Source organism: Corvus hawaiiensis, chromosome Z, assembly GCF_020740725.1.
Source record: "Corvus hawaiiensis isolate bCorHaw1 chromosome Z, bCorHaw1.pri.cur, whole genome shotgun sequence".
NCBI classification, from domain to species: domain Eukaryota; kingdom Metazoa; phylum Chordata; class Aves; order Passeriformes; family Corvidae; genus Corvus; species Corvus hawaiiensis.
This window is the reverse complement of record NC_063255.1, coordinates 30,397,368-30,410,390: the sequence shown is the minus strand read 5'-3', so window position 1 is coordinate 30,410,390 and position 13,023 is coordinate 30,397,368. Positions and strand designations below refer to the sequence as shown.

Here is a 13,023-nt window from a genome sequence, read left to right as displayed (position 1 = left end):
CAACCAATTAGGTATATAGGTGGTAGTATTTACTGTTTTGAAGCACTCTTTTAAAGCAGATAGCTGCAATGTTCAAAAAGTTCAAAAAGATAATACACAGAGATATGCTGGATGAGTAAAATGTTCTGGAGCTGCTTAAAAATTTTTTTTTTATTGCAAAATAAATTTTATTGCAAAATTTGGGCAAATGCATTCAATCATGTTCCTAAGTATGCATGGCAGAAATATGCTGATTTTTTTCTTAATATAAACTCAGATTTAACCTCATTACTGGATAATGAGAGCTGATTAGTATAACAAGGAGAAACATTGCATGTGTATACTTGCCCATGACATATATGAGCAGTATTGTTATTTTAACTTGTGAGTAAACCAGTGAGCTTAATGTCACCTTCTGAACAAGGAACATCTGTTAGACACCAAAAAATTCAGTTCACAAAACAAACTCAGTTCTGACTGTTACCAGCTATCTTTACAACTCAGAATCATAGAATGGCTTGGGTTGGAAGCAACATTAATGATTATCTAGTTGCAACCCCCTAATGGCAGGGAGATGCCACAATAGGCAGTGATTTCATCCGCTAGACCACATTGTTCAGAACCCCATCCAACCTGGCCTTGAACAGTTCCAGGGATGGGCCATCCACAATGTCACACAGAGCAACATGTTCCAGTGCTTCACCACCTCTGACTAAACAATTTCTTCCTAGCATCTTATCTCAATCTCTCCTTTTTTTAGTTTAAAAACACTCCCTCTTTTGTTATCTCTATATGCTTGTGTAAAAAGTCACTAACATGATGGTTAAAGGTAGGAACTGTTCTCCAAAAATAGGACAAAGTTAAATTTCAGATGCCTTTGAATGTGGTTAAAGGTAGGAACTGTTCTCCAAAAATAGGACAAAGTTAAATTTCAGATGCCTTTGAATGTTGGGGTTTTTTTCTCTGAAAAGTTCAGTTATGTCTCCGGACTTCTGGCTTTTTCTCTTTTTTTGTTTGGTTGGTTGGTTGGCTCTTTTTGTTTTCCTTTTCTTTGTGAATTAATTTGTCAGGAAGAAGCAGTCTTGAAGGGATATCCAGGCAGATTAAAGTGACAAGTGTGATACCCAGTTAGGTACCCACCCACCCAACATTGTAATCAGGTCTGAGTTTTGGCTGCTATGAATCCTCTCCTTAACAAAGCTATAGCGTATTCAGCCACTGTGGTTATGGAACTGACTGCAATACCTGACTTTCGCACCCTCCATACAGCCTCTCTTCCGCTGCCCTGTAACTCCTGCCATAGCCCTGTGAAAGTGGCATGCCAGAACTTCCTTGCTTTAAGTCTCTCAGGGTCCTAGGCACCACCTTTCTGTGCAACAGCAGTAGAAGCCAGCAAAAGTCTGGCATTTATAAAACCTCCTTCCAAGACTTCATGACCATTGCTGGAAACTATTACCAAATGGCCCTCTTGATCACTGAGACCTGCTTTGTAACAGAGGGCCATATATTTTGTAAAGCAATACAAAGAAGGGCTTTACAGACTTCACAGGCGCTTCCTTTACTGAAAGGTTTTCTGTGCCTGCACGACAGTCTGAAGAGGACAGATTTCTCATAAACTCAGTGAAAGCCAGTGTCAGAGTGACATTCTTGAATGGGCCCTCTGATGCCCACGCTATCTTCTATCCAGTGGGCTCTCCCTGGTGTTATCCCCTTTTCTAGCCAGACTTGTGTACCTGAAAGCTACTTTGTCAACCTCCACTCCTCTGGGCAAACCAGTTTGCCCAGCTCAGCAGGAGTTCTAACAAGACCTGCTCACTTCCCAAAAAAGCCATCAAAAACACATTTTAGCATCAGCTGTGCAGCCTCCCATAAAACAAACCCAAATTTGATTGAGAAAGAACTCCAGCTGCAGACAGTCAAAATGCTGCATTCCAGTTCTGCTACACAGAGATGCATCTTTTAACACAGCAAAATCTGTAGGCTATGTACAGCTTGTTCCATCCACAATGCCAGCATGACACCAGCCCCAGCCTCATGCTTAGGAGTCAGAGCACAGACACACTCCCCTCAGCCTCAGCACATTTCATAGCTTGTCCACACTTTCTTTCTGACAAATCTCAAAGTCCAGGTTGGATATACACAGGTTTTAGCTATGCTTCAGCAACAAATCCTGAAATCATGGCATAAGAAAAAATTTTTTCCTTCAAAGACTTGCATGAGTAATTAGGTTCATGATAATTCTAGTGTTGCTTGCCTTTTTGGTTTGTTTCTATGGTCTACCACCTGACAAATCAAAAATATTTCCTGTACAAGTCTCTGTATCTGCAATTCACATCACAAATATCTGCTGTTCCCTTCAGATGAATTTCTCAAAATAGGAAAGTTTCAGCAGAGAGGTCCTTCAGGATCTCTACAGTTCCATGTAATTGGGAGACGGTAATTGTGGGCCTATAAAGTGGGACTTACCCATTGCTAGAATTTTTAATACCAGTTAGACCAACACTGCAATTTTCAGAAAAATCCACCTCTGCTAAGAACTGAAAAAACCCTTTCCTGGAGAACCACCGAACAATAGAACCACCGAGTAAGTCAGAAAAGCACTTCAGACATCTCAGCAGAAAGTCAACACTCCTCCATTCCAAACTTTCCACCATTTCAAACTTCAAAGTTGGACCTCTTCCTTCCTTATTCTAAACATTTACAACTCCTTGGACTAAGATGAAGTCTAGAGACACCAGATGAAACAGCAGCTTGCAACTGTGCTTGAAGCCAGTCCTTAGACATTTCTTTGTGACAAATAAGCTTTTACCTAAAACAAACTTATCTATAATGAACGGCAGATGTAATCAGAGAAATCTAATTAATCTCAAAAAGTGTTTACTCTTCTTATTTTAAATAAGAATTCTCCATGGTGAACCTGTAGGTAATCCAACTATATCATAATACCATTTAATTAAATCTCTCTTTAGTCTATTAGTTCTGTAAAGCAATATTTTGCTCTGCGCATTTTCATAACTACATAGAACTTTAAAGAATATTCACACATAAACCAATTGTAAAATCTTGTATTGGGCTGACCTTGTTAATTTACAATTATATGTAAAAACTGAAAAGTAGATGTAAAGAAAAAATTGACAAACCTAAGATTCTTTTTTTTTTTTTAATAACACAAAAAAACCCTATTTCAGAATTTACCTGATAAAAACCAAAAAAGTGGGCATGAAGATGAACACAGAGCTTATGACAAAATCCAAATGAAGTAAATCTCATCAATTTCATATAATATGACCAATACATGAAGAATAATGTCTATGATTTACATATGCACACATATGACTCTTAAGACTTAACTTCCAAAACTAATAATCCAGTTTCTGTGGCTGCTGTAATACTATTTGAAAATTTGTGAAATGTGATCTCACTGAAGACAGATGTATACTGGTCCCACAGGTGGTATCTCAGCATTGTTCAACAATAAAGTTGCTGGTTTTTGAAAGAAAAACTACTTCTGGGTAGCACACAATCACCGTCCTTGCGTGGGAAACGACGTGATCAGATCAGGTTGTTTATCCCATCATTTCTTCACACAGGATGAAAAAAATCTGAAGATGGAGACTGCAAGAGCTCATTGAACAATTGTTTCCAATGCTTAACTGTTCTTGCAGACAAAAAACCAACTTCCTATATTGAGTCAGAACCTCTCCTGATTCATCTTATATCTCATCTTCCCATCACACACCTGCTCATTTGTGAAGAAACTGGCTCCATCTTATTGAGGATCTCCTCACAGGCATTAGAAAGTTCCCATTACGTCCCACCCAAAGTTTTCTCTTCTCCAGGCTAAGCAAGCCCAGTTCTCTCAGCATATCTTCACATGTGCTGTCATGTGCTGCACTTTCTTGCCATTTTGTTGGCTCTGTGCTGACAACATTTATCAACATCCTTCTTATATCAGAATCCTGCCACAGGATTATGCATAGTCCAAGAAATGTGAAGTAAAGAGGAACAGTCATGTTGCTTCATCCACTGGCTTGCTCCTATTCACACAGGCTACCATGGTGAGGAGCACTGCTACCCACATTTAGTCCACTTTCCTCCAGGACTCCTTAAGCCTCTTCTAGCAAAGCTGTGTCCCAGCAAGTCAACCAGATCTAGGTCTGTATAATTGCAGGGGGTGAGTTTCCTCCAGATGCAAGTCTTTGGGTCTATTCTCATCAGATTTTGTATGCTTGTTGTCAGTCCATTTCTCCAGCCTGTTCAGGTCCCTCAGAATGGCAGATTTGCACACACCCTCCCCTCTCTTGGCTGTTATTCCAAGCTTCATAAGGGGCATTTCCTCTCCTTCTGCTTTGGGTATCTAATAAGTACACTAAACAGGAAGGGTTCCAGAACATATCCTCAGAGGAATCACACTTGTAACCAGATTCCAGGAAGAGCATGAATCACTAACACTACCCTTTGAGGTCAATGACCCTGATAGGTTTTTTCCTAAATCTACTAGTCCACCCATGTCAGCTACAACAAATTCCAAACACAGCTGATGCCACAGCATGGCATGCTGAAAGCTAAAGTCAACATAGATGACACCAACTGCTCTCTTTCCATTAAGAGATCTAGAGTTTCAACAAAGAAAGCAAACAGGTTTGTCAAGCAGGATTTACCTAGGGTAAATGCACGCTGACTACTTAGTAATCATGTCTCTCAGGCTTCTTCCACAGTCACTCCCAGAGCCACATCTCTTTACTTTCCTCCTCATCCCCAACACTTCATCACAGTCACTTTGAGAATGGCTCCACAATTTCAGGACCCTGCAAAGCAACTTCCTCATCATAGAGATGGTCAACAATAAACACTATCTACATCCCGTCCATTAAAATGGGGGTATGGACAAGAAGTGGTAGAAGCATAAGTTTTAGTAATATGAAACAAGTGCTAAGATGATTGGCAACAGGTTGGCTGAAGTACCAAACAAAAAGTGCAGTGTTCCATAATTCTGCAGCATGTCAAGATTTGAGATGACCCACATTTACTTTTCAGACATTTCTTCACACACACACACACATACACATCAAAAGAGGGTAAGTGCATATGCTATAACTGTGAGAGAAAATTTTGAGGCTGGGATCTAGGAATCCTACCTGCCAAAGCTGGGATGGTGACTTTGTTCCACTCCCACGGCTGATCATACTCATCAGCAGGCCTGTCATCATCCTGTGGCAATTTGCTTTCTTGTAAATGGTGACTCACCACACTTTCAGAATCGGATTCCACACCACTGCCTTCTGGTTCATAGGGTGTGTCATAGAGCTGCATGCTTTTCTGATGGGTCTTCATGCCTTCCTGCTGTTGAAACTCTGTTGGCAAGGAGGAAAATTGCATCAGAATCAGTACTAACCATGTCTTATCATTACAGTCTATAATTTTAGAGCATTCAACTTCCACCCATTTCTTAATAGCCACATAATTATAGAGATGACAAGCTTGTACAAGACTTCTAAATTCTACCTCTACTTTGGTAACTGGCTGGAAGCAAAAGTTTGCTCCAGTTAACAACCACAGCTTCATGCCTCCACCAACATTTCCGAGCTTGTGCAGAGCCAGATTGCAGGAACCACACAATCCCTGTCAGCCGGTATAAAGCACATTTACAAAAAACTGTACATAAATTCCCAAGAACACTGAAATTTGTGTATAGTTAACTCTTCAGGAGGAGATTGTTCTGAAGTGCAATTTGAAGACACAAAGAACATAAAAAAATAAATCCCACAGCATAATTTTATATGCTGATAAAAAAAAATTCTCTGCATTTACGCCTACAGAGTATCAGCAAAAAATGAACTAGGACTAGAGTAAGAACACTAAACAAAAGCATTGGTAACTAGAGCTTAGCTCACATCAAGGGGGTTGTAAGAGTACCTCTTAGCTGCCTGAAAAGCAGTAAGAACCAAACCCACTTGGGCAGAATCGGAAGAAGCAGTAAGGAGAAACAGGCACAAGAGGTAGCTCAGGAGATCCAAGTGGTACATTGGGGGTACCTTCTTCCCCTGGTGTGTGGTGCAGCCCCGGGACAGGTTGCCAGGTAGGTCATAGGAGGTGTCTCCATTATTTGGAGTTCACAGAGCCTTGGTTAGGCAAAGCTACTGTGTCTACTGACACAAAAATTGGTGGAGTGAGTGATAGACCAGGCGGCTGTGCTGCCATTCAAAGGGACCCAGAGATGCTGGCAAACAGCAGGCTTACAGGCTGGGAAGCTGCTCAGCAGAGAAGGACATTGGGGTCCTGTATGACAGCAAGTTAAGCATGTGGCAGCAATGCACCCTCAGAGTAATGAGGGACAACCTAACCTGGGCTGCATTAGGAGTGCTGAACGTAGACCAAGAGATGTGATTCTTACCCTCTACTCAGCCATGGTGAGACCCCATCTGGACTGCTGGGTCCAGTTCTCACCTACCCAGCACAAGACAGACAATACTGCAGGAAGTTTCAGCAGAGGCCATGAAGCTCAATAATGGGACTGGAGCACTTTTCATATGAGGAGAGGCTGTGAGAGCTGAGACTTGTTAGCTGGGAGAAAATAAGTTTTAGTGGGGACATTATTAATGCATATAAATACCTGATGGAAGAGACTGAAGATGGAGACAGACTTTTATTGACAGTGCCCAGTGACAGGCCAAGATGTAATAGGCACAAAGCAAAATATATGCAATTCCATCTGAACCCAAGAAAACACTTTTTGACTGTGATAACAGTCAAACATTGAAATAGGTTGCCTGGAGAGGCTGTGAAGTATCCATCTTTGGAAATATTCAAGATCTGACTGGACACAATCATGGGCAACCTATTCTAGGTGGTCCTGCTTGAACAGGTTTTATTAGATGATATCAAGAGGTCCCTTCCAACTTCAGATGTTGTGTGATTATACTGACCACCGCAATGACAAAATAAGAATGTCAATAATTGCAGCAAAGTGCAAAGTTACTAAACGACTCAGCGAGAGAACTTTTCAAGCTACAAATAAAGCAAGGATTTAGAGCAGTTCTCTCCATTACTATAACAAAAGTCATAAATCAATTCATACATCAACAAGAATATTATAATCAAGTAATTTCTGCAGACAACTTCAAAGTACGGTGAAAAGTCCGCAAAATGAGAGTGCCCTTACTCCTTGAAAGGAATTCTTTAATTTATACATTAAAAACCCAGTAAATTTGAAGAAATATACACCAGAATCGATGAAGATGTACATACAAGCAAGATATGTTCTGCTAATTTCTAGTTATGAACAACTACATCAAGAAAAAATGCTGCATTGACAAAAAACTGTAATATAAAGAATACACAGCTCTCCTGAACACTCTGGATCAAAAAGATAAACATTTTTTTTTTCTTCTAAAGTCAGAAAAGTGGTATGTATCTGTCTTTCAGTACTGTGGAGCCAGTCAACGCTACACCAAGAAATGTGCACTTCTGAGGAACAGAAGCCATGATTCACCCAAATCAGTTTTAAGTGCCAAACACAATTTGTGTGCCAAATACAGACACGCAATTGGCTCCTTGTGTGTGAGCGTGTTTGAGTACAAGAACTCTTGACCGACATTTTTCTTTTACACAGAAGACCAAAGCATTAGACCATACAGAAAAGTTTACTAGTAAATAGAAGGTGGTTCATGTTCACAGACCACTATTAGAAAAATTATGAATATTTGATCCTAAAGCAGAAAAGTTTTTCTAGGAAAAGCTAAAACCTAGAGGGAGTGAAGTGCAGAGGCAGGAGTTTGACTTAATGATCCTTGTGAATCTCTTCCAACTCAGCATATCCTGTGAATCTGTGATATATAAAAACATACGTGCGTACGAATATACACTTACACGTTTACAATCTCTTTTGTAAAGCTTTCTATTAATGTGCTTGAAAATTTATTTACAAATACTCTTAAAGATGAAAGTAATTTTACTAGAAGTTGAATCAGAAAAAGTTCATTTCAATAAATGACAGAACAGCTGAATCTGTACCATAAGCAGTATTAGCATTATACACACTGCTAGCTCAATGCAAACTTGATATTCAAGAATCAGGTAGTAGAAGACAACAGAACATTTACATTTGTGATGAAGCACTTCTCATGGTAATTTTACAGCCTCTAATAGTGATAGCTCTAAGGGTTAAAACAGTCATTGGAATGACTAGGAAGTCCAAAACTGTGTTAATTTAACGTATTCTTTAGAAAAATCACTTTTATGAATTTGAAATCTTATTGCTGATAAAAAGTACATTTTTATACAGTTCAGCATTAATTTAATAGCTAACAGAAGAGGTAACAATTGAAGTTTTGAAAGCACTAATTTTCCTAGCAGTCTGTAAGACTCCCACAAAAAATTCTTGGTCTCACAGATCAGTGGTTATAACTGAATCAGGCTCCAGAAGTTTGGGCTCCTGTGTAGAACCAAGAACCTGACCAGGAGAGGTATAGAAACTGAGACAAGACTATGAGATACAAGATTCAACGTGGTATTGTTCTTCCCACTTGGTGAATAATTCTGATACTCACGTACAGAACAGAGCTCCACAGGACAAGCAGCCACATCAGCCACACTAAACACCTTAAGAGCCCTAAATAATTCAACAGCATTACACATAGATGCACTGTATTCCTGAAAAGAGTTTGAAGAGGATTAGGGCATATATCATCAGGGAAGCGGAACCGCTATAAAGCCAGCAAAAGGAAACATTCAAAACATTACTACTTGCTTACAGAACCCAACGTGTGAACTTCTACAGCTTGCCTTCCAAAAGGATGCAACAGACTGAAAAATAATCAGATCATTCTATAATGGCCAGATGCCAATAGATAATTCCTTCATCTCAAACTAAAGCATGCAGTAACAAGAGGTCAAACAATGTAATTGCACTATTAAAAAAAGTTCTGATAACACAAAAACACATTTTCCCAAATAAAGCACATCTGTAAATGTCATCAGGCAGTAATAAACTCAATGCCATTTTACAGCTCCTTTGTAACATTTCTTTCGATGAAACACCAGACCAGCAAAATGCAGAAGTCCTACTGCCACAATTGTCTAAGGAATGTCAGATACAGAGAGATTCCCTGAAGTTAAGTGCTTGCAAGAGTTTTTGTTCTCCTGTGTGGTGAAAGACAATGAACAAGACTCTCTGGGCAGGTTGGGAAGCAAAGACAGGTTCCTGCATCACAGTAGCAGCACATTTTGCTTGTCTACATCTAATATGCAGGAAGAGTCTTAACCTGCAAGAGACAGAAGCACAAAGTTTTATAAATGCCCTGATTTTTTCAACCTCTGCTATTCTGTTGGAAAACCTTTTAAACAAATCACGGCATTAGTGGTAAGACAGACATATGTGCTTCTTTATCGGTCTGACAGCAAACAGTAATTTATGCACACTCCACTGGAAACCAGGGAAAACTATAAAGCAATTGGATACAGTCACATTAAATTACAGATTAATCAACAGCAGCACAATAAAGGTGTTTTGACTAGCCAGTATGCCAGATTTCAAAGTGTACTGGCCCACACATATCAGGTGCAAAAGCGATAAACCAGACCCATCTCCACGTCAGCTACAGCTTTCAAGACTGGTGCCAAATTAAAATGACAGTCCTACCAGTTCCTCAGCTGTTTTCTCTAGCCAAAAGCCCTGTCTTAGTGAGACAAATCTGACTATGAAGGTATAATGCTGGAAACAGTACTAAGATGCAAGGTCAACTTTTGAAAAGCTAGCACTGAAACTGACTTTTAAGCAAAGTATAGGGGTTATCTACACCCTTTGTATCTGACAAGCCTAAGAGCAATATTCAGGACAGAGAACAGAATTCTACTGATTGGATTTTACAGGGGACATTTAGCTGCACTCATCTCCATTCAACAGTACAGAACTCACGGAGTTTATCTGGCCACATTGCTGAATAAAGCTTCATCCTATTTCAGAAAGCATGACACAAAATACTTGGAAATACTCCTAACCCCAGCAAGCAGCTGTTGCTAGAAACCCTTTAATGTAAGTATAATGACTTCCAAGGTCATTTTTGCATACACTTAAATTTGTTCAGATACAGAGTTATTTGCAGGAAGCCCAGCACATTTTTCATTCATTTATTTAACACACATTAACATGTAAACACTATGCTGGAATAAGGTTGTACAGAGTACAGCTGTCAAGCTGTCAGCTTTAAGAATTTCTGTCCTCCTACCGCTGGATTCAGACTACAGGTCTCCTCCAGATGGTTGCTTCTCTTCTGCTCTCTTTCCAGAAGTCAGCATTTAAACAACTTCAATCCTACTGACCTGGATTTAGTTTCCCACTAACCAAATAAAATACACAGCCTGCTGTTAACTACATGCAAAACTGTAACCAGCCTGCAGTGAACACCAAATACTGTGCTTCTATTCTCATTGAGTACAGTTGTGTCACTCAAATCTACCAGATAATTCCAGTGATGAGGATCTCAACATTGAAGAGACTTTATCTGGAACTCACAAAACTTTTCAAGGCACACAGACAGACCAAACATCTATCATCAGAAAGATATGGATATTTAATTAAAGCAAGCAAAAAGAGTCATCTTCTTGCATTTTGTCCTCCTGTATACACAAAATTCACCATAAGGAGAATGAGAGAACTCTGCAATGAGAGAACAGGCTAACCTGTCTTCAACTAGGATAGTCAGAACAGAATTATGAACAGCACAACTTTTGGAATGTGGATTTGAACATTTTATACTCAAAAACCCTAGAAGGGTAGTCCGCAAAGTGTTTGCAGGACTTGCCATAAGCTGGCTTTCTATGGATACACCTGGGAAAAATAAAATACCATATATATATATAAAAATATGTGAGAACATAACTCAGGAACAAGGCGTGTTTGTGGACAACAGCCAATTACATTCCTTGTATTCTCACCTGTCACTGGAAACTGGAAGTTACCAGTGAGAGCAGAAAGAAACTTGAAAATGCTCAGGTTCCCACTGAGAGGTAGTGGTGAGTATCTGATGCATTTCCCCCAACATTATTCTGACAGTCTGGCAATCTCAAGCAGGTGAAGGTCACATCAGAGCCAGATCTCATCAGAGAAAACCAAGCTTCATCTGCAAGACTTATTATCAAGGAACAAGTTTTTCTGAAATGGCTCAAACCTCTGCTTTATACATGTTCTGCTCTTGAGGCTTCTAATGGAAAATCACTGAACTGGCAAATAATCACACTGAAAGGCAGTGAGCTGTTTGCTCCAGGTGTACGGGTAGGCAACACATCAACCAGTAACTTGCCAGTTTGCCAGAGGCATAAGACAGATCATTAATGCAAAGATCACCCTGATATGAACATTTGCTTCCATTGAATTAATTCCCAGATAAACATGTCAAAATACTTAGCCAACTGCTTACTTAATCCAAGCCTTACCATTAATGTTTCTTTTCACATCCGTTTTGGAAAGACAATCTGAAAGTATTTCAGGAGTTTTGATGCAGAATTCTCATTTTATTACTGCAAAGTGTGTTCACTAGAGAAGTTAAGTTTTACCACTGTTCAAATTTCGCATCAAGTCACCAGAAATCAAACTGCTTTTTACTCTGCTTCCAGATCCAGCTGGATGCCTCCAATTGCTGGGGCATAAGGCAACACCAATTATATTCCAATGGCAGGGAGGGCTGTTTTGCTTTGAGACTGCAGCAACTGCCACCCAATGGTAATTATTCCAGATTTTGCTGCAGGAAAAGCTGGATATTAGAAGATCTTCCTTCCCTCATCTTTTTTTTTTCTGAACAGAAGCCAAGTGACTCAGAAATGAGCCACTTTCCAGGAATGAACAGACATTTGTTCCCCTGCCTTAATGTGAGAGCTTGGCATTACCCCATGATGTGAAAACCAATGTCTTCACATTGCCTGCATCATGCCGGAAATAAATAAAGTCCAAGTATGACTCATTACCCCAGGAAGAAGCATTCAAAGCAACCTTACATTCCAACAATCCTGATAAAGTAGTTAGGCCAGTCAGAGCAGGGACAGGCAGGGAGAAGACCGTTTATGATAAGTATCAATAAAACAGCTAAAAAGCCCATTAATATTTTCCACAGAAGGTATGTACCAAATTAAAATAAGCAACCATTACCCTGCCCAAGAAGACAGGAAGCACACGTTTGTCTTTGTGGGTGGGAAGGGGTGAGGAAGAGGAGGGGTGAGTGTTGGTGGAATCGAAGGAGGCTGATTAAAAAAACAAAACACGGGGGAAGAAAACCTAAATCCTGGTGGCTTGGAAGAACAGCAGTACTGCTTCTAAAGGACATGAAAATGATCCTTGGAGATGTATTTCTCTTTTGGCAGAGGCAAAGAAATAAAAAATTAAACCTCTTCAGTTCCCTGGAGGCAGAAGTTTATTATACAAAGCCTTCCCCCTCAACACCTTATTTTCTGATAAGTAAGCAGTGATTAAACTCTCTGTAAGTTTAAAACTCTTGATTTCTGCAGACTTTGCCTCTTTGGAGGTGCTTTGATGCTGCTTACCTACTTACTCCTTGCACATTTTTCAGTAAGACAGAGAAGAAGAGTATGGATGCCCTTTTTATTTAGATGAGAGGACAAAGAATCCAAAAAACTCCACGAGTCTGTACATTTACTGCTGCCTGACCAAGAGCTAACTCCAGGTGCTGCTACAGCCAGTTACACTGCAGTGCTATATTCCTGGCTTGTTCATAGGTTTTCTTGACCTGTCTGGAGTACTGACCTTTGGGATTCAAGGATCATTGTTTCATGGCCAAACGGAGCAATCCAAGAGGTAACAGTGCAAACCACAAAATTTAAGATCCTCATTCCATACTCCAAAACGTCTAAGCTGTGTAAAAGAGCATTCACTTCTTGTGGTAAGAGGGAGTGGAAGCCCACTGGGAAAGAGAGTGCTGTTCTGGGGCTTCCGTGTACACCAGTTAGTACAAGGGTTCCCATCAGCCCAGGACACAAACTGTAGTGTCTCAAAAAATTTGCTTTAAGATTAGCACAAACACAATAAATTCTCCT

The 13,023-nt window shown here is 39.9% G+C and overlaps 1 protein-coding gene across 1 annotated transcript in view; it reads right to left on the bottom strand.

The window, feature by feature from the left end:
- Window positions 1-13,023, bottom strand: part of SHB (SH2 domain containing adaptor protein B) — a 60,822-nt gene that overhangs the window by 17,537 nt on the left and 30,262 nt on the right. The window contains exon 3 of the mRNA XM_048291657.1: window positions 5,118-5,333. Within this exon, the coding sequence (XP_048147614.1) occupies window positions 5,118-5,333 (216 nt within the window). The remainder of the gene's footprint in view (window positions 1-5,117; window positions 5,334-13,023) is intronic.